The sequence below is a fragment of the Leuresthes tenuis genome, unplaced genomic scaffold (assembly GCF_036924035.1).
Source record: "Leuresthes tenuis unplaced genomic scaffold, fLeuTen1.0.hap1 SCAF_10, whole genome shotgun sequence".
In the NCBI taxonomy this organism is placed as follows: domain Eukaryota; kingdom Metazoa; phylum Chordata; class Actinopteri; order Atheriniformes; family Atherinopsidae; genus Leuresthes; species Leuresthes tenuis.
Window position 1 is genome coordinate 29,345,408 of NW_027325364.1, and position 25,980 is coordinate 29,371,387.

The 25,980-nt window shown below is 42.1% G+C and overlaps 1 protein-coding gene across 4 annotated transcripts in view; it reads left to right on the forward strand.

Annotated features, from left to right (window-relative positions):
* The window catches only part of oxr1a (oxidation resistance 1a), a 146,589-nt gene that overhangs the window by 105,796 nt on the left and 14,813 nt on the right, over nt 1-25,980 (forward strand). For 3 of the 4 annotated variants that reach the window (XM_072394876.1, XM_072394878.1, XM_072394877.1), the window contains 4 exons: nt 9,336-9,443; nt 13,068-13,181; nt 23,269-23,421; nt 25,367-25,551. In XM_072394876.1, coding sequence (XP_072250977.1) covers nt 9,336-9,443; nt 13,068-13,181; nt 23,269-23,421; nt 25,367-25,551 — 560 coding nt within the window. The remainder of the gene's footprint in view (nt 1-9,335; nt 9,444-13,067; nt 13,182-23,268; nt 23,422-25,366; nt 25,552-25,980) is intronic. The other variant, XM_072394879.1, reaches the window with a different exon arrangement.

Consider the following 25,980-nt stretch of genomic DNA (forward strand, 5'->3'; position numbering starts at 1 on the left):
ACACAGTGGGGAGCCACATGTGGTTGTTTGGGTGAGGAGGGTGGGGCTCCTTTTAAAAAGCACCTGTAAGGACAGTCAGTCAAAGTCAAACGAAGACGATAGAAAGCACTCTACGTGTATTAATGTACGCACGCACCATGGAGGCCTTGCTGTTTAACATCTGATCTTTTACTTTTGTTTCGGCCCTATGATAGCACAAAGGCATTAGTGAAAACAAGCCAAAAGGGGCTGGAAGTGAAAGGTTGAACGTGAATCCAGCTATAAACTAAGTGCTCCCAAAATTCTATCCTGTTGGGTTTGGTTTAGTTTTTCATGCAATTATCAAAGAACTTTATATCATCACATCATCACCTGCGTGAACGACCTCTCCTTGTTCTATTTACTGTTATTCTCTATCAGACTAGAGCACATCTCAATTCAAAATTGGTCTCCCTTCATCCCTTCATCCCAGTTTGGGCCTGTTACTTCTGCTAAATCTGCTAAATAAATGCAGCATGTTCACCTCAGATTGTGTTCTATTCAGATGGCTTTAAGAATTCTGGCATTGCCTGCAAAATTAAGTCGTGTTGTTAATGAATTGAACCAAGAGTTGGGAATGTAAATTATGCCTTGTGTTTATAACCAACAGTTTAAAACCAACAGTTGTTCACCTTGAATTTCTCCTCCAAAGACACCTGGCTGACCTGAAGGGTTTACTTAAGGCCCGTCTGGTCTGGGTGTTCTAGTGGCCTGAATTTAAAGGGACAGCCCATGCGCCGTGCTTGTTCCCTCTCCTGTGTACTGTATTCAGGAAAAACAACAAAAACTCCTCTTTCTCTCCCCTTCAGACTTCTTTGTAGTGTCTGTGATGATTTCCATCTCCATCATAGACAACAGAAACCATTAGAAAAACTCAGGTTACAAATTTTGGCCTGAACCTCCTCACACAGCATCTCTCTTGGTCTGTTGTAGAGCTCTCAGCTAAACTGGCTCAGCAAAGCTCTCATTATGTTTTGTATAGTGACGCTAAAGAGCCGTTTGAAGGGGAAGGCCTGTCTGGATACCAGAGCTGTAAGCCTGGGAGGGGAAAAAAGGAAGTTGTTAGCATTCATCATGTAGTAATTCTGACCAGCAACATGCGCAGTCGGATATGATTATGAAACCGTGTGCTCCTGTTCTAGATAAATGGTGGTGATTCAGTTATTTGCAAATTGGTGGTGATTCAGTCAAAACGTGTATCGACTTCATAGACTCATTGAATTTTCTAGCTCGTTAGCAGTTCCCAGCGATTGGAAGGCCAGTCAGTCAGACTGCTCTGTCGTTCCATCACTTTGGTCGAGGCTGATGAATTGGCTTAAAGTTGCCACTTATCTTTTGAAATACACAAACATTCCCAAATGATCAGTCCTGGTACCTTCAGTGATCTCAGTGTTCCTGAGTGCCACCGTGAGGCTGACATTTGTGGCTTTACCTGATGTAACTCAGCAGCTGCTGGGCCGTCTTAAAATCTGTTGGACACATTCATGCTCTTATTCATGGAAAAATAAATGAGCATGACTACAAATCTGAGTTTTTACAGACTGCTGTGGATGCTTTTTGCTTAAACCAGAACTTGAGGCTTAACCCTCACAGTGAGACTTATGTATTAATACTATATAATTGACACATTCTTATGGTGCAGAGGCTGATAGTATTGGAGCCAGGTCACTCTGTATCACCTGTCGTCAAGCTTCATGGATCTTTGCTGGGCTGAGAGGAAGCACTGTGGTCATTAGAGGACTTGAGGGACGTTAGATGAGTCATGCACCAAACCTCAGGTGTGTGCGTGCGTGCGTGCACAGACACACAAACACGTCAGTGTCACTCTTAACTCTGCCCCCTCCTGACAATCAGTCACTCTGATTGCATTATTCAGTGCTGGGCTGCAGAGGCGATCCCACTGTTTGAGCTCTCGCTAAGCTCTCTGAGTGCTGGAGAAAAAGTCAGCAGATGATGGAGAAATGACGGGACTGGAGGGATGTGTGGGATGGGAATGCTAAAAGGGATGAGGTACAAAGGAAGGCATATGGCCAAGTTGGAGACTGATGGACGGGTAGTTGAATGGGTAAAACAGGGGACCTCTACTTGCCCCAGATTCTTATTACACATGTTCCATCTACTTGTACTTTTTGACTTAGTTATGACTATCCTCCACCCCTTGTTTCCACTGGAAGCAGTTCTCGATGCATTCTTGCTCTTATCCAGTCACTGAAATTGATTATATCCCCTCTGGTCAGCACATGGGTTTCCACCACGTGAGCCACAGTGCCTCTGAGAGGCAGCTCAGCACTCTGCTCCATTAAAAAGCCCCATCAGCCAACACAGACTGGATGAGTTGGACAGGAAGTCCCACAGGACAGCCAAAAAGAATCCTACCAATAGCCCTGGTGTATATGTGTCCTGTAAAATCAGCATTTTTTTTTTACTCATGTGAGCTGCATTTAACTGGTTTTCTAAACTCTGAATGTTGAACTTTTTATTACAGCAAAGCCTCCCTCACAGTGGAACTTTAAAATTGTTTAAAGTTAAAAAATGTATGTTATATATTAATGTTAGACAGCATTATGTCTCTTAGTTGAATGTTTTTATAATTAAAGCTTTCACGTTATTTGTGTCCCTTGGGCTGAGTACAGGATGCCACTTATAAAAGATCAATCAGATTTACAGATTGACCAATATGACCTCCTCCCAGACAAGCCACAGCCAAACCCTGCTTTAGCTTTGTCTTTTTATGCTATGATGAACCTTCTTATGTGTCTTTAGGTTCATAGGTTTTTGTCAGCTAACCAGTGGAAAGGCCTTCACAGCCTGAAGCACTTTAGCATCAAGTCAGAGTCTGACACAAAGAAGAATCCACGAGGGCTTGAAAGTGAGACGGCAAACTTGCTTTGTGTCTCCTTGAAAGGGACAGAATAATGTGACTTCTTCCCATGTCACTTGTAGCGGCTCTAAATTTAGGCCAGCAGAGGATCGGTGAGCAGGCAGTTGCACACAATACACATAGCATTAGGTAGTAATGACAAAGTCACCATGGCAACTATCATGCTAAAGCTGGGCATCATCCTTTGGCATAAAAGTGAAGTGATGGCTGCTCTGAAATGGTGATTACAGTTTTATTTCCAGGTTGGCTTTTTGTTCATTTGATCCTTTTCCCTCCAAGTTTGATGTGCTCCAGGTCTTGTTTAAAACTAAGTACCAGGCAGCAGCTGCAAATGGTCACAATTAAACACTTAGTTATCTTATTTATCATGTTGACCTTTTACAAAAGCACTCAAGAGTCATGTTAGATACTTGACGATTTGACCAAGATGGACGCAGACTCTTCAATGGTGCTATTAGTCTTTGGCCCTTCTTTCAGACTGCCCTAGTTTAATGTGATTATCCTCTCCTGTTGGACAAGGTGACCGTCACCTGCATGTCCGTCACACTCAAGATGGCTGCAGCGTTCGCTCCCAGCACCCTTCTCTTCACAAGGAAAAGTGTCACTCTAACAGAAACGAGCTTGATTATTTATCGCAGTTTGAGATGAATAATGGCTATTATTGATCCAGAGAAGAGGATAGGGCCCACCTGTCATTAGTGGCCATGATCCTGATTGTGATTACCTTCTCTTTCCTGCCCTCCTTCGTTCTTACATCAATGTGTCAATAAGAGGTCTTTATCAGTGGGTCATGTTTGCCTGTCTTCTGCTACATTATTGAGTTAGAGATTGCTCCTCTTACAGTACGATCAATGGTTGCATCTCTTGAGGTTTGCTGGAGTCAAACCTGCATGTGCTAACTGTTGTGACGTAGCTGTGCTGCTGATATTACTGGCTCAACCGTTTGAAGGGATTAATTGAGCCTAAAAGGCAATCTTGAGTTGTATAATTATGACACCGCTTTTGATGCCAAGATCAGCCCACCACCTGACTTTGCCAATGTTTACTTCACTGAACACCAGATATTTATACCTTCACAGACGATGCAAGGACTACTAGAGTGGCTCTTTGATATGAGAGCCAGTGACTAAAGGTTAGGTTAAGCTCTCATGGAGCAAAATGAATAGATTTGTTCAATGTAAGCCCGAACAAACAACAAGGGAGCTTTTAAGCGTCCGTAAATGTCCTGCAGATCTGAATGTCCTAGAAGTTTGCTTTGTGCTGAGCAACAGAGGAGCCACAAAGCTAAAAATAAATAGTTCACGGATGAAACGGTAGCAAATAGCACCCAGGGAGAATCAATGCTCTCTGCTGAAGCGGCCAGGATGAAAGACTCTGACACCGCCGGAGAGCCATTAACTCTTCATCTTCTTATTTAAAAGAAAGCGGCTCATTTTTATCTTGTTAAATAAGAGCTCAGACTTGAAATGAAGGCCACTCACCGAGGAGGTCTCTCAAACAATCAACATGGAGTTGTAAATACTTTTAGAACTGGATGTTTTATGTTCAGTCCCGACACGCCACAGTAATCATTTGTGAAGTCTCGGGTGTGCTAAAGTTGTTTTTCTGCTTTTTGTGACCCTGCTGTAAGTGCGTGGCAAGCATGTGTCTGTGTGTGTCACTGTCGTGTCGCGTAGACTTTGTCACCTCGGCTCTGATCTCCTTGACACCCCCCATCCTTCTTTGCAACAGGATATTTATCAAACTGACATGCTGCTGTTGTCTGAACCAAGAGTAGGACTCCCTTTACTGAGCCGATAAGCTGACAAATCGTGTAGATCCTCACGACTGTCAAAAAAGGTGTCCAGGAGCAGTTGTTAATGACGAGAGTCACGAGGAGGAGTTTCAGATGGGAGGCCGGCCTGTCACTGCAGCCTCCTCGTGTCTTTGTTGTGGTTCAGCGCCAGTGGTTTGTCTTCTGTACCAAGATAAACAGGCACTGAGGTGTTTTCCACTACTGCCTTTGAAGCTGCACTACATTTACTTGACTTTACCGGCAAATTCAAGAAGAAAATAAGACCTCATAGATAATACAGTCATGTATGAGGTCCGTGTGGTTTGTCTCGATTTTTCACTGCTCCGCTTGCTGTGCAGCCTCCATTTATCTTGATCTTAACTTTCATTGAATTAAATCTGGCCTGATGAACAAGCCGTATAAATCTAATGCTATCTAATGATAGCATCTGAAATATGAGGGTTGCTCTCCAATTTGATTTGTTTCTTGTAAAATTATCAAATTAACATTTAATCAAGTCAAATCGTTCAATCAGCTCAAAAGACGGCTTGTGTGTTGTTCATCTCCACTTTGAACCCTTTTGGGAATTTGGCCAAAAAAGGGGCGAAAATACCAGTTACCACATACTTTACTAATAGTGGTGAAAAATGATGATAACGAGTGTGATTATCAGGGGTGTTTTTGAGAAGACGAAGCAGAGGCACAGATATGCACCACCAGCAGTGTACTTTTGCTTACACTTAACTTATTGGGCTTCCAGCTTGCCCGCCCATTCCCTACTGCACAGTGGACCCCTGCTCTGCATTGTTCATTGTTGGGCTGCACTCATTGCTGACTCATGGAGACCGGCTCCAAACAGCGTGACCGACCTCGGCTCTTATTAGTTTGTTCCCCCAGAGGTTAGTGCATCGAAACTCAGTGGAGCCCACATTAAGGCCTGTGTCAGCGCTCAGCACCCTCCCCGGCCTCCTCATTCTACAGAGCTGAGCCCTAACCTGCTTTTGTATTCTAAAAAGAGTCTTGAGATGCGGCTTCTCCCACTCTTAATTGCATAACAGCAGAGAATGTTGCCGCCAGTAATTGACCAAAATCAGTGGACACTTTGGTTCCAGAAGCTAATGAGCAGTCCTCTGTAGCCAAAACAAGTGACCCAGCAGTATTCCTGCCACTGTGCTGTTGTGGCCATTTGTCTTTTATGAGCTGTTCCAGCTGGATTTCTGCCATCATTAGCTAGTTTTCTCATGCAACTCTGCTGTCAGTTACACTGAGAGCATCCTCCCAGAGATGATGCTGTGTCAGTGCTGTTGTTGTTTCCCTGGATGCACGGGGTGGACTTGCTTCATCCATAGCCTCCTCTTCGGTGGATGGTCGACCGGACGAATAGGATTGTAATTCAACTAAGGACTAATGCTTTCTTCAGTATGTCTCGTGGCTCTTGTCTCCAAGTCCTGCTCTTTTTGGTCATGATGCTTAATTCTAACATGTCAAATACAGCCATCTGAATATTTGTTCTGATTGACGAGGGTTATTTGTTGGCTTTTGAAGTCATGTCATCTGTGGATGATTCTAAAACTGTTGTACATGCTAAATCAAGTGCACTTTATACTGTAATGATCACCTTTCTGTATGCACACTTCGGCTCTCCATTCTTCTATTTGCTATGGATTTTGTGTCAAGAATTCTTCACCTTTGTCACATCGTTAAAGGGTGATTTTTCACATTCACTGACTTGTGAATCCTGCCTTCATACAGAGCAGTCTGGTTAGTGTTAGAGCTGTTGAAATATTTGCTGGTTGTTAATAGCTCTGCGCTCGTGTATGTTTTTTCTTCCCCTAATTTTTTTCCACAGAAGTGATCTTGACCGTGTCATGTGTTACTGCCTCACAGCGGGTCCGTGTTCCAGCCTGTCTGTCCTGCTTCCCTTGGCTTCCTCTGGCTACCTGCCTTTGACTGTGACTGTCCCGTGGTCGTCTCTTCCCTGTTTGTTTGTGCCAGAATATCCTCCTTGAAACGATTTGCCATGTGAAGAGTTAAGGGAAGCCGTCTTCCTCTGTGCGTTTATGGGACTGCTAAATGAAGCAGTCCCATGACTATTGCACTAAAACACACAATGTCATTATGCTGTACTGATAATGCACAGCCCAGAGTCAGCCCTGCCTGTCGTGTTTTCAGGGGTTCTACCCCCCTGAGCTCACTTTCTTCACTTGCACCACATTTCTTGCACACACAGGCACTTCCTGACATGGATGTCAGCCTTATTTGCGAGGTAGAAACTCCCACAGGGCATGTTGGATGGTTAACTATTTCACACACATGGCGCACATCTCAGTTGTGTGGATCCTAAGTGGTGGAGACAAGCAAACGCACCTGTGTCACACTGCAGGGTGCTGCAGCTGAGCACAGGGTGCAGCCACAACAACCTCTCTGAGCTGTTAAATCTCAGCTTACATGAAATACAGCCTCCTCCTTTTCTGCTTGTGTGATATGGTTCACGATGATGTGCAGAAAAAGATTGAAATACCTCTGGCAGTGCTGAATATTAGTCAGTTTATCAACCAAAAAGAATAATGGGCAGTTTTCTGAACTCATTGTTTAAGTGATTAATCAAAAACGGCAGTCACGCAGGGATCAACTGGTCCTCTGTTCCTTTCTGATGCCTAAACACAGTAACCACTGTGCTCACTGAGCTTTTTGCTCCTTTCACTGCACACATGCTTGTAATGCTAACAAAGGCAGATTTACCACTCCAAAACTTTAGTCTGTCTTTAAACGACACATTTCTGGCTTTAGCCAAGAAATCTGAAGTCGATTCCACAAGCCGGTCGACCAAGTTACCTCCAACTATCTGAAACATGTGGCTGATCTCCACCACACGTAAGAGACATAAGCAAAGAAACGGCATTGCTCTTGTATTGCAGGGTAGAGTTATTATAATTAGTCCTAATATTACACATGGGAGGATTCTAGCATCTGAACATGCATTCTCCTTTTTATATTTTATGGTTTGTATTTTCTAACTGCAGGTTTCCACCTTTTTGCTGAAAGAAAGCAGGCTTTTTAATGCGTGGACTAAGAACATCAGGCAAGGAGGGACAGAGCCTACATATGATATGCAAAAGATTAGAATCCAGTACGATGAATATATTACAGAGCAATATTTACAGTTTTTGCGCTCTCATGAATGGACCTTTGTCTTTGCAGTAAGATATTTGCAATATGAAATTTTCTGTGGGCTTAAAAAGGAAAGCTCTGGTATTAATATTACTAATATTCTGTGCTCTTGGGCAGTGAACACAGTATATAGCAAACTAATTATCAGGATGTGCCAACACTTGCATCTTAGATTATGACAGCTGAAAAACTCATTATTTGATCAGTTTCTCCAACTTTCTCTGTCATGTTATTAATCTTAGGGGGAAACTTAACTATAGAAACCTTTAAGTTCTTCCCATTACTGTAGTCCTAGAGATGAAAGCAACCAGTCTGATGGTGACAGTAACTAGTTTTCGGTTTGGCTGGTCATCACTGGTCACCAGGGCTATCCGACTCTGTGTCGTTCACATTGACACACGAGCTACAGGATGGTTCTCGTCCCTTGAACAGCAACGCAGACTTTGACATTAGCACCAGAAACGCTTTCTCCACTCTTGGTTAAAAAGATGTACTGGTTTGGATAAGAGCTGATGCAGAGAGATGGAACAATAGAACGGCCTTTTTTCCCCCTGCAGAGTTCTTCTGCATCAATAAGTTGGGTGAGAAACTTTGTTATACGATTAGCAATGTCTATATTTCACTGTGATAAGATCGACCGTGAACTGAAAACATAATTCTCAACCGAGCTTGGACAAATTAAGTTGGTCTGTCTTTTAAGCTGGTTGTTAGACGAGCGCACATGGGCAGGAATAAGGGACACCTCTGCTGTTTCTCTGATTAGATAAGGTTGGATTTCATTTATGCAAAAAAAAAAACACTAAAAAAACCCAGAGATGATAAATTCGAAAGGCAAACTTTTAAATAATTTGTAAGTCGCTTTGGATAAAAGCGTCTGCTAAATACATAAACATAAACATAAATAAGAGGCACTGCATCTCACTGATCATCTCAGTTCAGCCTTTAAGACATCCAAAATGGCAAATTTGCCTATTTCCTAGTTACTGTCGGAGCAGGGACATTTTCCTAAACTCCCTGATGATTTTAAGCTGAATGATTAACCAAGTAATTGAAAAAAAATTACAAAAAGATGAGCCAATAAATCAAATGATTATTTCAATTTATAGTTGCCTCAGGCCTCAGGCTTTGTGTATAATTGTTTTTATTGGGGGGGGGGTCTTGCTATGTAAATGGTTGACATGATACCAGCAGACATTCGAGTCGGTTCAGATTTCTGCCAGCAACATTGAACATCATGGGAATCTATTCCGGGTCTACAGCTGACAACTTTAATCTGCGGAACATCCCAAAATCTAGCGTGCAGAACACGGGCCGCATGAAACCCTTAACCGACATCATCTCACAGCTCTGCTCTTCACATGCTCCCTCTCCATCTCTCTTCCTGTGTCACAAGTGTTCCGTGTGAAACTTTGTTGGAAATATCTCTGAAACAGGAGCCGCAGTGTGATAGTTTTTTGTTTTTTGTGTCCTCTCTCTTGTGTTGTGGTCCAGGTGGAATCGCGGGACACGTTGAACAGCATTGCGCTCAAGTTTGACACCACCCCCAACGAGCTGGTTCAGCTGAACAAGCTGTTCTCCAGAGCAGTGGTGCCTGGCCAGGTGTGAACCGCCGCCCTTACCGATACATTCTGCTCCATCACCTCATCACTCTCCCACCGCAGCCTCATATCTCCCAACACCTCAAGCTCATTTTGATCGCTCATAATATGTTGGCAGTGGTTTGCTTTAATCTCAAAGTCTCTTTCCTGCACGTGGGAATTCGTCTGAAAAACTGGAAAAGGGAGGTTTTTAAAGACTCCACATGTATTTTTGCACCTATTTTATTTAGAGCAACTCGCTGACTCACTAACCACATCCCTACACTCATTGTCCATCTCTGCCTGCTAATTACACATTGGGATGCACATTGTCTCATAAGACTTGTCTTTTTTCTCCTAAAAAAGACCAAACAACATGTGTGATGTTTAAGTTCTACCTATGCTGCCGTCGTTCTTCCTACGTCGCACAAGCTAGCCGTCTTTAGTCGGCCAAACCCGCTGCCAGCTTCCCTGGCTTTGATGTTTAATGACTCATTTTCAGCAATACTCCCAAATTCTAAATCTGTTTTGTTTTTTGGGGGGTGGGGGAGGTTTGTAATGGGGAAATGTGACAAACATCCAAAATTCTATTTTGTCTATGTATTTTCTGGCATCAAAACCAATTCCAGTGGAATGGACACAATTAGCCACAGCCGATCCTGCTGGCACCTGCCAGTTTTTTTTCCCCTCTCCCAGCTCTCATCGTGCAAACAGCGGGGCGTGTGGAGCACTTACTGAGCCATCATCTCCCCTCGACTACTACAGATGAGACTAAAATTAGGCCACAACAAAAATGGCTTCATTTTACTTAAACTCAAAAGCTGCAGTTTGTGAAAGCCCCCCAAAAAAAGAAAACCTCAAACAAAAGAGAGCCTTATTGTAAAAGTACAGAGACAAAAAGCTTAAATGCCTCCAACCTTTTTATCAGAGTCGATCTAATGGCACACATGGGACCTCTTAGAGGGGGATCAGTGATATTTATACAAACCCTTTTTTTGCTCTTGAACTGATGAGCTGAATTAGTTAAAAGCCTGGATTCCTCTGTCTAAAGGTAATAGTTTGACATTTTGGGAAATGCATTTATTGGCTGTGGAGCCGATTATTCAATTGGAAATTCACACTCTGTTCTGGAGCTGTAGCTTTAATGTGAGGAGAAAACTGAGTTTATTCCAGTGTTTCTCAATTCCGGTCCGCATGACTCACTGCCCTGCATGTTTTCGATGTTTCCCTCCTCCACCACAGCTGATTCAAATGATCAGCTCGTCATCGAGCTCTGCAGTGGCCTGATAAGGAGCCATTCATTTGAATCAGCTGTGGTGGAGGAGGGAAACATTGAAAACATGCCGGGCAGAAACACTGGCTTATCCTAACAGGGAAAATAGGGAGGAACTCTTCACTCCCCCCCCCCAAAAAAATCCCCATATACATCCACTAACTTGTCTTAAACATACATGAAATTTGATGCAGTTTGCTGCATCTATAGACCTGTTTCTGTGTAACATCATCACAGAGGTGCTTGCGCACCCGGGGGGGCAACAATCATCTGCTCATACGTGTTGGCAGAGATGACAAGGCAGTTAATTCTTCCAACCACCAAAAAAGATGGATGGAATTAGTTCTTTATTCCAAGCCCTTTGCTAGGAGCCAAAGAAGATGGAGTATCCTGGCCAGTAGAAAGGCAGAGTTGGATCCCATCAGTTTTTACTTCATGTGTCAAAATGCAAAACTCGGATCCCTTGTCATAAAACTTTCTCTTGTAGCTACATAGAGATTATCTGCTTCCAATGATTTTCTTGTATAAACATCTAAATGACACGAGACTGTAAGGCTGAGCAGTTACTTTCCAAAGCGTCTAAGCATCTAACAATTTTGGTCGGACAAACCTGCTTAAATGTATTTTAATTAACAGTCTGGATTTGGTCTGAAAGAGACTATTATCACAATGGATTTTTTTCCAGTTTTATGAAAACATAAAGTGCAGAAAACGTGCCCAATTGCGTTTTGCTGGATAACCTGTCCGAAGGTAATCCAGCTCATAACTCCATGTAAAACTTCAGCTTCTACAAACCTATATTTCTTCAAGTTAAACAAATGTGTCAAATATTACTCAGTGACTTTCAAAACGATCCTGTTTTCTTTCAGACATTTCTAAGCGAATATCTGCAGACTTTTAAAGGAGAACTCTGGTATTTTTAAACCTAGACCTTATTTCTGTCATGAAATACGTTTCTCTACTCACTGAGAACAGTTTAGCGAAAGTCAGCGTCCTTCGGAAGATATTTCGATCACTCAAGATCTGCGTATATCCATATAACAGGAGAGAGCAGGGCATAGACGATGCAGCCTCTAAATAATCTGTCTTTACTTCACCAATACTTTAAGCTGAATGAATGAACAAACATGTACTATAGCTCTGTTGGCACATAGCTACTGTTATGTGGCTACTTGCGGCTATAGGAGAGCTAACGGAGGGAATTCTACACACACCTCTACTGGGACCACTTCATCCACACACATGGCTGCAGCACAGCTCATTCACTCCTGTAAGAAGGTCCATCTTACTCAAAGTCGTCGTTCACATTGTCAACATTTGATAAATATCCTGCCATGTTGCACAAAACTAGCAGTAGCAAACTCCATGTGAAGTTAGCCGACTGTCACAGAGCACGGAGTAAATAAACTGTGCTCCAGGGGGCGTGTGGATGAAGTGGTTTCAGTAGAGTGCCTGTGTAGAAATCCCTCTGTTAGCTCTCCTATAGCTGCAAGTAGCCACATAACAGCAGCTATGAGCTAACAGAGCTAACAGTACACGTTCGATCATTCATTCGTCTTAAAGTATTGGTGAAGTAAAGACAGATAATGCCTTATTTAGAGACTGCATCGTCTTTGCCCCGTTCACTCCATTATATGGATATACGCCGATCGCGAGTTATCTAAATATCTTCCGAAGGACGCCGACTTTCGCCAAACTGTTCTCGTGAGTAGATAAATGTATTTCATGCCAGAAATAAGGTTTAAAAATACCGGCGTTCCCCTTTAATGAACATGTGCACAACATTTTTGGCCAGCACATTAAATCTGAGCTGCGTCTTAACAGAAGCAGCTTTGTGACCTCATCACAGAAGAGAGGAAGCTTGGGTCCCCATCACAGCACAGCACAGCACAACACAGCGCTGGGGATGCTTTATTGAGCCGTTAAATGTCGTGTTGGGTTTTGGGATTTGGGATGGACATTTTTTCTCCATTATGTCACATTTAGGGAAAGGAAACAATGAATTGATCTTTTGGGGGGAAAATACACACAGCCCTATCAATAATGGAAAAAAATAATTAGCTGCAGCCCTGTTCATACATAAACTAAATACATGGAGGGACTGTATTCACTGTTTTCTAACCACAAATACCATCCCATCGCTGCCAATTCTGACACGCTGACTCTCTGTGACGGTGCACGCTCTCACTTTTTCCTCTCTGTGTTTATCTCATCAATAACACCGGCCCGTTCTAATGATTTCATGTTATTTGCCTCGTCAAACATATGGTTGGGTTGTTTAAGATTCCCTCTACTAACTCGGGCGTGCTTCTATGTATGGTGTTTGCGCAAGGGCAGCACCTGTGTAAATACAGACGTGGATTGTGTTTGCAGGTTCTGTACGTCCCTGATCCCGAGTACATCTCCAGTGTCGGAAGCTCCCCCTCCCTCAGTCCCATCAGCCCCCTGTCTCCCACCTCCTCCGAAGCTGATTTAGAGAAGGCAACGGTATGTTGACCACACCTCTGATTCACAATCTCACACACTCAGAAAATGTCTTGTAATAAATGGAGTCGAGCCAAAAATAAAACCGATTCTGCTTTCTCTATATTACATCCATTCCCATAAAAGTTTGTCTTGAAAGTCAAAGTGGGTTTTGCTGTCGTCAATCAAAAGAATTGCTTTCAATTTTAAAAAGAAAATGATTCTATCTCCAGGAGTTGCTTATCACTGAAGCAGGTGGCGGATGTTAAGATCAGCTGTTGGACCCTTTTGTGCCTTATTAGTCTACATGGTGGCTCACATGCAGGGCCTGTTCACGCACACAGCTGAACCGAAATGCATCCACTTCTGCCTCTCTGTCTCACACACACACACTCATGCACACACCACACACATAAATACTGACTTATCCCTCAATCAGCGTTGTCACGTCTTAAAGCTCTGCTCATTGTGTGCCAGAAGGTGAACACTGCGGATGATGTGTTGAGCTGTCAGGGACAAAAAAAGACAAAAAGAAGTGCCCATAAAAGCTGCCTTTTACTTTTCAAGGACAGGAAGCGATATGCGTGATTTGTGTGTACACATAGGGTGGGTGCTAGGATGTGCGTTAACTCCTCACGGTGTTGCTCTTCTCTTCATTGTGGAACACTTTAACATTCGTGTGTGAATTTGTGAAATTATTCAGTCACTCAAAAAAGCCCCATTTTGTTCCACATTATCTTTCCTGCGTGTAAAAACAGAGGAGAGAGATCAGGGTGCCCGGGTGAATACGTTTTGAAGGGACAATAATGAAATGGTAACATTTCTGCTTTAAAGCTGGAAAGAAAAAAAAATTAATTTCTCAAATTCACATTTACACAAACAGAATCCTAGATGTTTCTTTATAACAGATGGTTATTTATCATCAAAAAATTGATTCCCGCTTTTTATAGCTTTGATATAGACGGAATAATTAATCAGCCAGTTATTACGGCTGATTATTTCAGACAGTCGACATCGACCACTGATGATTTCAAAACAATTTTATCATATGGCTCATGCCATGGCAGCATGCCATTCTGTTTCTTTTTATTGATGTTTATACAAAAACAGATTAATTCAGATGCATAGATGGTCAGAAACAATACAAATATAAACATCAACATCAATTTTTGAATATTTCCTCTTGTAGAATAATGAATCTTCTCTAATACCAAATAGTGTAGAAGGTCATTGATCCACATCTTAAAGGCTGGGGGAAGTTTCTTCTTCCACTTCAACAGCGATAATCGCCTAGCTATGAGAGATGCCAAAGCTACCATATTCTTTGCCGGGCGGCTAAGAAACATGGTTTAACTACAAAGTACACACGTATGTTGTCATATTCTTGCTCTGACATTGGCTCTCGTCTGCATGGCATCATTATTCTTCCCACTTCTCCAGCCTCATCAGCAGAGTGTAAGGCATGCAGGAAAGCTGGAGACAGACTGCATGTTTTTTTGTGGATGAAGTGATTTCAGGTCTGATGCTGACAGCCATACTTAGGCTGGCCTCACAGCTAGGACCAGCAGTGTGAGCCATCTCCCTCAGGTACAGTGGCTGCAGCATCTGAACGCGCAAATCATTAAGCATCACAGGAAGCCCAGTGGTCCTTAAAGAAATATGACTGTTTGCTGGTCTCCATGGAAACATGGGTCTTTTGTGCCTTCGCCAGAACATGGATTTCATCTCCACTGTCTTCCCAGTCACCGCCCGTCTGCTTCGGATTCCACTTGTCCGACCACAAGTGTTTTTCTTTTCGGGTCCACTCTCGTCTCTGATGGTTAATTTCTCCGCAGCTGCCAAAAGAAAGGCCCCCGTTCATTTAACATTTATCTATTTAGGTCACTGCATGCGAGAATGGGAGCATATTCTGTGAGAGAGAGGGCCTGTGACTGCGGAGAAATTAAGCCTTTAAAAGTGATGCCGTGTCTGATATTTAGAGCAACTAATGAACGGAGCTGCTCACTCTCCCAGAGAAGCAGCCAGGCAGCAATTATTCCAAGCCGAGGAAGTGTGCTTGGAAGGCAGAATGAAGGGAACATTACCTCATCTGATGTGTCAACTCTGTGTTTGTGTTGGTGGAGGCATAATGTGTGTGTGTGTGTGTGTGTGTGTGTGTATCTTTGTGCGTGAAAGTGTGCCCAGTTGTGTTAACTGGTCAATCTTTGTGACTGCTTCCCGTTCCCCGTTTGTGTGAGAGAGAGTTAAATCTTAACAAAGAGGATTGCAGCAGCTAGGTGCCATTTTTTAAATGTATTTTTACCACAGGAAGGGCCTGAACAACTCACTCTTCTGGTTCTGGGAGGTTTATAGTAAAAGCAGTGCCAGCAGCAAACAGCTGGTGAAGCATCTCTTTTAGATTAGGATACGATAGGAGTAACATGATTTTTAGCTGATTGTGCTTAAAAAGCCTTTTAGATATTCAAATAGCCTAACAGATAATCAAAGATATTTAGTCTTTCCCTTAATTTGTTAGTCATTTTATCAGTAATAAAAACTTATAGGTTTTTTGAAGGCTACATTTGCATTATCTGCCTTTTGTTCTGTGCTTCAGGAACCCTAAAAAAAAACGCAAAACAGCAAGCCAAAACATTACGATTACCCCTTCCAAATATACCATCAGTCAGGTGATGTGACAAGAAATCAGCTGGGGCCTGCAGATGCACAGAGTCTGCAACTCCTCTGATTTTCCCCCGTGATATCAGGCTTCAAGGCATGAGCAGCAGATCCTTTAAATCCTCTAAGCTCTGTGTCAGAGCTGCTGTTGATTGAACTTGTTTCAGCTCATAGCCAACACCCTGTCACCAGTTCATGGTTTGTCCCTCCTCAGAAGAAATGATTCATAAGAGTCATGACAGTTGGTCTCACCAGTACAGACCAAATGCACACAGAAGCCAAGCTATTTCTGAGATGCTCTGAGCAACTGGATGGTCAAAACAGTTTTCCCCGTTCCTTCCTGTCCAAACGTCTCTAAAAGCCTTTAATTTGTTTTTCATCGCAGGGTTGAAAAATATTTCCGAAGTCTTGTAGTCTGTGCTGACATGGAGTAGAAATTGGTATGGTTATGATAGTCAGTGGGGTTACATGGCACTGTTAGGAATCAGATTAATGGCTCAATTACAATAAGACTGAGTTATTAAGTTCATGTATACGCCTTAGTTTATACTAGAAATTGGACCGGATCGGGTTACTCGCAGTCGGATTAAGACCCCCAGATAACTCGGTTGATAGTCACACTAAGCGTGCTTTCAGACGGTGAAGCACGTGGTGATTTGGACTTTGCGTTCTGCACATGTTCGAGATCTTTTCCCAGGATCGTGACCCGGAAGTCGAAGGAGACGATATTACTGTTGTTGTCGCCGCCGTTGGAAAGAAACAAACAACGCGATGGAGGATATGCCGTTGTGCATCACGTTTGTGCCATAACCATACTCGTCACAAACGAAATGTAGAGGGACGTAGCTTCATCTTGCTCTTCGTTCGCCATCTTTCTCGAATGCCTGAGTTTGTTGTTGTTGGTGGTGAAGACATCAACAGGGAGTGGCTCTATTAGCAATAGTTAAAATGGGTAGAGCGCCGCCTATCGTACCGGGGTATGACGTGCTTTGTGCCAATGATTCCATTTATTCACCTCCATATATACTTGGATAATTGCCCTTGCTCAAATAAGGAGCATAACCCAACTACAGCTATAATGAATTAATCTCATCATGTAGACCCACTGATTGTTGCACCTTCTGAAGGGACTTTGGGCTGTGGGGTCTGGTTGTGATACATTCTGTCTTAAAACTTTTTGAAAATGGCATTCAGATGTCGCATTCATGTCATAGTTCAGGCTTGGGATTTGAGCTCAAACTCTGGAACAGAATAACTGCTGTATGCCTTTTAAAATTGATTAAACAGGCGAATCTTGTAATATAAACTGCTGTCTCAAGTGTTTTTATGTTTCGCCCAGTCCCATCTTGAATATTCAGCTCTGTTTCCTTTGCAAGACAGTAGTGGAGAAAAGAGTGGTTATTTGAATTAACAGAACATTTTTTTGTTTCCCACCATGCAGTTATCTAGTTCCGTGTTTCTTTGACTGAGCCCAAGATGAAGCCAGATAAATACGACTCTGAAGGGTCTTCATCCTCTCGGTTTGCCCGTTGGCCTGCTGGTATTGGCAGAATAAAGTAACACATCTTGCAGGCATGGATCGTTGCCTGGCTGTCTGACTGGCTCTATGAGTTGTGTGTGTATGTGTGTGTGTGCACGGGTGCTGGCTGCCTTGCTGTTTGGCAGCCACCACTCACTGGCATGTTGCTCTCTGGTCATCTGCGTGGGCACTTGTGTCCTCTTCGTCCTAACCGGACCTTCCCTGTGACCGCAATGAAGCGCACACTCACATACAGACTTACTCACCCTGGTACCGTAACTACTACTGTGACCTTCTCTGTCTCTTCCTCGTTTGGCATCACTTGTGCTTCCCTACCTGCTTCCTTCCTCTCTTCCTTCTGGGGTGCAATCTAAAATTAGTGTAGGATGAAGTCAGACCATGGCAGATTCTGTTCAGCAGCTCTTCGGGGCTGTGGCCCGACGGTAATACTTGGCGATAGAAACAACAGCACAGACTATTCTTGAGGATTTGTGGATTCAGCCCTCTCATTCATTACTTGCTAAATGTTTTCATCCCCACTAGGTGGAGCTGTGGGTTGATTTTATTTTTTTTTTTTTTTTGTTTGTTCACAACAGTGTCACTGTCAAGGTCAAAGCCAGGTGGCTATTACATAGTCAGAAGTGCAGTAGATTTCATATTTCAAAGATCTGTTTTTTTGTTATTTTTGTCAGATTTTTCAAGAACATTCATGCACAGCCTCTATTTTCAGTGATTGTATTGGGGCCTTTTTGTCTCTTTTTACAGCAGTCACAGGCTCTTCTGCATTTTTTCCTCTTCTGCTTTTAACTGTAACTGAAGAAAGAAATGTCCTCATGAAGCCAAAAGGACATTGATTTATTGCTTTTGCCCCCACAACAGCTGTCATTTAACGCTGTTACAGTGATCACCAACATTACTGCCAGTGATGGGGGGGTGGTGGACGGGCAGGCAGGCTGGCTGCTTTGTTCTCAGTTCTCAGCATTTTTCTTTAGGCACACATAATCAGCTTGATTAATCTTTTCTTTCAGTTTAGCTATGTGATCATATTTTGTTTTTAAAAAATGGATTATTGTATTAAAACTGGCAACATCATTACTTTATAAGTCAAATGCAGGACTTTCTGTGATGTTTGATCTAATTTTGACATTATAATCCATCGCTAAAGATTGACTTTAATCTTCTTCCACTGTTTTGAATTTATTTGGCTTTTTGTAACACTGGGTTAGAGTTCAGGGCAGCTCTCCAAGCTCTTTAAAAAGGTATCTCAAGCCTCTCAGAGCCTACTTAAATAAAAAAAATTTAAAAATTAAAGTATATGAGTGGTGTAATGCAAATAATGTACTTGTTCTGATTAATTCCTATCCTTTTGATGTTGCATTCAATCATAGAATCCAAAACAGTTTCCAAGGCTCTAAATGAAATCGGGTCTTTTCAGGACGCAGGCGCATCAACTCAACTCAACTCTCATGCGGGTTTGTTTTTGGTCTAGGATTTTTTCATAACTTCTGTCTGTAGTTTTGCCTTACCCTTTTGGTTGTCTAGACAAGGGTTTGTATGAGACATAATAAAGAGGCAGGTGAGTTTTGAATTACCCCTTGAAGCACCACACTGTAATACCAGCTGGGAAAATATTGGATGCCTTAGAGGCCAGTGCAGGAGAAACACTGGTCATATATTTGAGGGTGAAAACAGAAAAGCAATATTCATTTCAGTTATGTGAAGTATTTTTGACAGGGTGATGTTGACAGCTGTATTGATTTGTCAGCTGTACTTTATTTTTCGCACTAACTAGCTCATTTTAGCACACTTCTTCTTTATATCATTGATTGTTAAAGCACGGTACTTGTCTGCTGGGTTACTTCAAATATTACACTTGGTAGCTTGAACTATTTAAGGTAGATGAGTACAATTTTATTTGATTAACATATACATATGAATGATATATTGAGTCAGCTAGAGTCTTAGCTGTTTCGCTTTGAAGGACATGAACTCTAGTTAGGAAGTGGGCACCCAAGACCAGGTCAGAAAATGGTGCTAACACATAGTTTTACATAATGCTTGAACTTTTCAAGTAATTTCTTAAATGAAAGGATTCTGCTTTTATTTTTTTAGAAGTTTGAATAGCAGTTGAATAGCAGTAACTGGCTAACTGAAGGTAATTTATGAATATTTAACTTGGAAAAACTGGTATACAAGTTAAAAAAAAAAGAAAAGCTAATTAGCTAAAAAGCTAAAAGGGCTATAGCTACATTTGTTTGAAGAATGGTTATGTATATGGTTAAGTAAAAGTAATGAATATTTTGGGGGAACAGGAATAGCTAGCTAAATCTAATAAATCCTGAGAATGCTAACAGTACTAAGTCGTAGAGACACTTAGCTTCTAACACTGCAGTTTGATTTTAGAGATTAACTAAACAGAATAATGTCCAAGCAGTTGAATGCAATTCTTTTTTTAAATCCCTTTTTGCATTCAATAGTGTTGAATTTTACCAACTTTAAAATCGATTCAAATTAACAAAAAACCTGACAAAGTATGTGGAAAGAAAACTACGTCACCCCAAAACAATTTGGAGCTACTACTCTGCACCACCATGGTAAATACACAGTATAACAGTATCATATCGATGGTCGTAGAATTGAATATCACTGCCAGGGCATCGTGTTACATTAACTCTTGTGTGCAATGAACCGAAAAAGCTGTGATAAAGGCGGGTCCCTTCAGATATGATGTAGATCACAGAGAAATGCATTTTACAGTATTTTGCCTAAAGAACCAAACAGCTCAAGATGAGGTGTTGGAGAAACCAGCACAAGGAGCCAAAAGCAGCGTGGAGCAGAACAGGTTGAGCAGCGCAGGTGGCCAAGGAAGAACTGCAGTGAAGAAAGAAGAGTGTCAAACATAATGGAAGGCTAGGGTCAGTTTGTTTGCTGAGGTTGGTTTTTCTGGACAGAGTGAAACTTAGACTTGTGTTGCATCGATGACTGTGGCAGCTAATTTGGCTAGGACCGAGGGATTCAATGAGCGAAGTTGTTTGTTGGGTCAACGTCTTACGTGTTGAGAAGATTCTTTTAGCTTGAAAGCTAAAAGGACTTGCAGATTTTGACAAAATCTCACCACTGGTAGTAAGTAAAGTCCATTACTGATTATCCCACAAAACATGGCTCACAATTGCAACAACCTCTCAGTCTCTCTTTTTGTTCATTTTTTGTTTTGTTTTGCAAATTTTGATGTTGCAAGTTACCACAAATGAAAATCATGACATATTGCCTCATGAGCGGCTGTCAGCTGATGGACGGAAAGTGTGTCCTCACAAACCTCCCATGTGGACGCTGCTGAGTTATTTTGTTGCCAACACATGACACCCCTTTCTGAGAAGTGCCAGACTTCTGACAGGGAATGTGTGACTGTTTGTTATGAGGGAGGACATGTTTTGACGTCTGTATCCACTCATTTTATTCCAGGTGCTTTTTGCACATGTACAGGTGAAGAAAACCAATGTTATGTTCAACTTCTTAGCAGAAAGGCATGCTCGAATGAGTCGCTGGGAAGTGACTGGCTAAAAAGGTGCAGTTGTGTAGGTGAGTGTACAGGTGTAGTGTGTACATTTTAAGTGGACAACAAGCTGGTTGAATTCCTACACACCGTCCTCTTTTTCAACAGTTGGGCTTCAGATCTTAAGTTCAACAGTAAATGCTTTCACAGATCAGAGAAACCTTTTTTGATGAGCGCCGATTCCTCTCCTCTTTACACCTCCGTTTTACATTTTCAGGTCCGCTTTCCTTTTTCAGAGGCTTGTTTTGGCTGTGATAGATTGGCCAGCCTCCTCAGCCTTCCCTGGCTGCCAGTGTCTGGGCTGCATGTGTCGGTGTGGGTCAGTAGCTGCAGGCTGTTTGTCGACTGTGCTGGGAGACGGAGAGGGGGAGGTGTGGGGGTGGGTGTTAGAGGACAGCAGACAGTTGTTATGGGCTCCGGCTCTCTTGTCTATGCTCCTGACTGTTAGTGAGGCTCTTCGCTGCTTCTCACATCTCCGTTTGCTTTTGATGCCCTTCCCTACCAGTCAAACCCCTCCCTCTTATGATGACTCCCACACATTGCTCTCTGTCTTGCTTTTACTTTTTCTTCTTTGTCTGTACTCCAGTCGTGCCCTTTCCTTGCCTACAGCTCACTTTAACTTTGGCTTTTTGTTTTGTTTTTCAGTAGCAGCTACTGTATCTACTGTTTCTGTTCTGTTTTTTCCCTATTTCTCATATCCCACACTTCTTCTATGCCTTACCATCCAATCTGACTTCTTCAGCAGACATTCATCACCACACGCACAGTCCAGTCCTGTCAACTATTGTTCGATCTATCGGACCGACATGCGTCCCTATGGAAAGGCATCAGTCAGTCTCTCTATGGCTGCACTGGCAACAAGCCACTAATACAAACACCAACTCTGCACACCTTGTGTTTCCAGCCCAGCACACACACCATCTGTGGCAGATTGCAGAGTTACCATAGCAGAGATGAAGTAGCAGTAGCGAAATTGCTGTATAGTGTGTGTGTCAACATAATATACAGAAAAACAACATGGTTGAGACATCATTTAAATTCCATCTTGGCTGTGCAGCATCTGGCAGACTATAGAAAAGCAAGAGCAATAATGAGAGGGGAAAAATTGTGTTGTGGAGTTTTTTTTATCTTGAAATGTATATTTGATATATTATTTTCCTCCACTGGCTTAAATCATCTGGTAAAATCTGTTTAGAAATCCACTGATTTGTAATTTTGCAATTACACTGAAACACACGATCAAGAAAACCATTGCATCAACTCCTTCTACATGTCAGGGTAAAGTAGCTGTGCAGAGGGTAGAACAGGTTTCTGAACAAGCCTACTGACCAACTGCTTCTGGACCAAACCCCTGACAAGTGAGTCAGAGAATGCAGGCAGATGTAAAAAATCCTTGCAAAATACATAGAATCACTATCTGTAGATGCAAAACGGCAGCAGAACCAATGAAAACATGCAAAAAGACAACAAACAGATGCAAAACCACCATGTAGAGACACAAAACAAACCCTGAAGAGATGGAAAACAGCAGCCAACCGATGCAAAATCTCCCTGTAAAGACAAAGATTGATAATCAACAAACGGATGGCAACAACAACTATGTGGAGGTGCAAAATGGCAATTAAAATCAAAAATGGAGAAAGATTTGTTTCTGGCTCGTTTTCAACCTTTGGGCTTTGCTTCTGTTTTCTGAACAGAGACCTTCTGCATTCCAAATTACATCCAAATTATCAGTAATATTTCATGTGAAAACATTTAGTATATTCAGCTTTTGTTTATTACTGTAGATGAATAATGTAACTACTGGTAATTACACTGCTGATTATTGCAAGCAACCAGGTTTAAGCACATTTAACATATTCTCCAAATGTGCCCTGGTAGTCCACCCTTTGCTGTGCACCGTAATTTAAGCTCTGGTCTCATATGGATGTTTTTTACCTAATTGCCACTCTGAAGTTCAGGCTAGCACGAGGCACATTCTTTTGGCTCTTTGGTGGGTTTTCATTTAACCCGATTGTCTGTCTGTGCATAAAATCACAGTTTATTTATAGATAATACATTTAAAGACTCAAAGGCATTAGATTGATGAAATGAGACACAAATTAGTCACGCCATGTTTTACCAAGCAAACCGAGCAGTGCCTGCTCTCCAGTGCTCATTAGTTCTGAGCTGCCTGTAAGGTTGAAAACTATTTAGTTTTACACAAAACAAGATCAACTGGAATAAACTGCATTTGTCCCGTGTTTCGTTGTGCCTTTCTTTATGTTACTGCAGCCAACAGGAAAGACCTGCCTCGGTTTCAGATGAAAGTCAGATGGCAATAAACAGTCTAACACACAATGATTGTTTGTTTGTCTCCACACCGCCGCCGATCCTCCCTCCAGGACTCCGATGCACCCCCCAGACCAGAAGGCGTTCACCCCCCGGTGTTCTCGGCTCTGCGCCAGTCCAGAGTGGTGTCATCCACCTCCGAGGAGGAAGAGGCCCTTACAGAGAAGTTCCTCAAGATCAACTGCAAGTACATCACTGATGGCAAGGTAAGACATCTGCTAACTGCTCAAGTCAAGTCCAAAGCAGGAATTACCAGCAGCAAAAACACCCACAAGTGGCAGATGGAGGAGGGTGCATGAAGTGGTTGTGTTGTTATCAAATTAAACAGGCCGTAGAGCTGCCAGCTGCAGACGCTCGACACACTTTATACCTGAGTAATACTTGCTATTTTTGGATATAAACCTTTAGAACGAGGTATTTGTTTAATGGCCGATGTGTTTTTACACAGGACAGAGTCCAAATGCATCAAGCTAGCGCAAGAGGAAATCAAAGGAAAAAATCCAATCCACATATTCCACTTCAGTAGACCGCAATCAAATGGTCTGTGTGTCGCAGTGTTTTCGAGAGACTTTTTCTGTGCATTCATTTGGTAACAACAGCAGCAATATGCATTCTTTATTTATTTTTACAGATATCAAATTATTTTAATTGATTGATCAATTTCAGAGACAAAAGTCGGGCTTTTAGAAAAATAAAGCATTGATTATTAATGATGCTGTGTGTACAAGAGTAGGCTCATCCGCATAGATCAGCTCAATAAAAGCCTGAGTTTCGCTTTCTTCAGCCGATTATACTCGGTGTTGTATAAATGTATTGATGCAAGTTTTCTAAACTTTCACATTTCAAAGGTCGTTCCAGTTAATTGGTGCATTCTTGTCTACTTTATCTTCTGATCCAAATGTGATTCAGACTTTGCTTTGACTGGGTTCTATGAAATTCCATAACTAGATACTAAAGCCAGTAGCTGATAAAAAGAGATGGAAACCTACATATATGTGTGTACTTTGAACGCATTTTACCACTGAACGCACACTTACTTTGTCAGAAATTGTTTGTGTGGTTGTTCTCAGTCGTTCAGGTCATGGGAATCCTAAGAGCCTGAATAAGGGCAACTGGACGGCATCTTGGTTCTTGAAGACGTTTCACCTCTCATACGAAAAGCTCCTTCGGTTCTGTTGTGGTTGTTGGTCAAAGTTTGATTCAGAGGAGGATGGCAGCTAGCTACTGAGATGGCCTAAATGTAAATACATGCAGCCTTTCTCAAAGTGCATGTTTGTGTCCAGGCAGCTGCCCTGCTCTTTCTCACTCTCTCTCTCACACACACACACACACACACACAGATCCATGGTATTGAACCACAGCTGATTCACTCCCAGGTACCAAATGAAAGCACTGAAGTGGACAGCGCTGGCAGTCAATAACTTCTTGATTTAAGACATTTGTTGTTGAAAATAGATTTAGCCTTTTCTTTTTTTATGTGACACAGGTGCTGTTTGATTATGTTACAGCTTTCCTGTACAGGCTCGAAAAGTGTGGAATTAGTTTTTAGCGTTCCTCGGGTCTGCCTAAGTTTGGAAAAAGAAGAGATTATAGATAAATAATGGGTTTCCAGTCAACAATCCCCTATCCTGAATTTGTATTTACACACAAAGTTATGGCTGAGACAGAAAATTGAAAATCAGCCCATTGTGATTATGTGTCAACAACAAACATTTCCAGACTGTTGCTCTGCTCTCAGAAAAGTCCTGATTTCTAAGAAAATTAGCCTTCAAATGATGCTGTCCATTTTCTCACACAGTCCAGTGTCATGGCATCGTACGCGTAACTCAATTTTGAGTTCAAGAACTTGATTCAGCTGTGCTTTTAAATGTGCTTACTGAGCTTGATATCATCGAAAGCCCTACAGTTAGGGGTTTTTTTATGGGTTCCATGATTAAAAAAGGAACCACAATATAAAAAGTTTTCATTGTGTCGAGGTGAGGTACCGGTTCATTTTCTGCTTTCTCTTCTGTATGTTACGAATACTGAAAATGTATTTATTTGTGCTCAGATGTCAGAAATGGGTCTGCTAAAATACTAAGTTGTTCCATTTATGTATTATATATTTGATAGTTCCTCAGCCTTCCCTCTCTTTTCCCTTGTTGTCATCAGGGTGCTGTTAGCGGCGTTTTGCTGGTGACACCCAACAACATCATGTTTGACCCTCACCGCATGGATCCTCTGGTTCAAGCTCATGGATGCGAAGAGTACGGAATTATGTGTCCTCTGGAGGAGGTGCAGTCTGCCGCCATCTTCAAGGAGATCACAGAACCCAAGATCCGAGAAACCGTCCCAGAGTAAGGAAAAAAAAACACAGCAGGTTTATTTAATTTAAAGCTGAAGAATTACACATGTAATCATTCAATGAATATGGATCTATAAAAGCCAAAACGGTCTTTATAGCTGATTCTCTCCCACATAAATCCCTATTTGTTCTTATTCTGTATCTTCTCTGCGTATTTCTTCCTCTCGCACTCTCAGAAATGCTGCCTCCTCACTGTAATCAATGTCATTCTCTGCTGCACCAATGATCAGATTGCATGAACGACCAAAATAGTTTAATTCTTTCCCCCACATACCAAAATGAAAAGGAAACTGCAATTATACCAGGGTTAATGAAGTGTGCCTTCACCCTCCTACATTGTGATGGCTCACTTTGTTAGGCAGGAGGAGGCTGACACCTCAGAGGATTTATTTCTCTCCTTCTTCAGATTTAAATTTTTCTT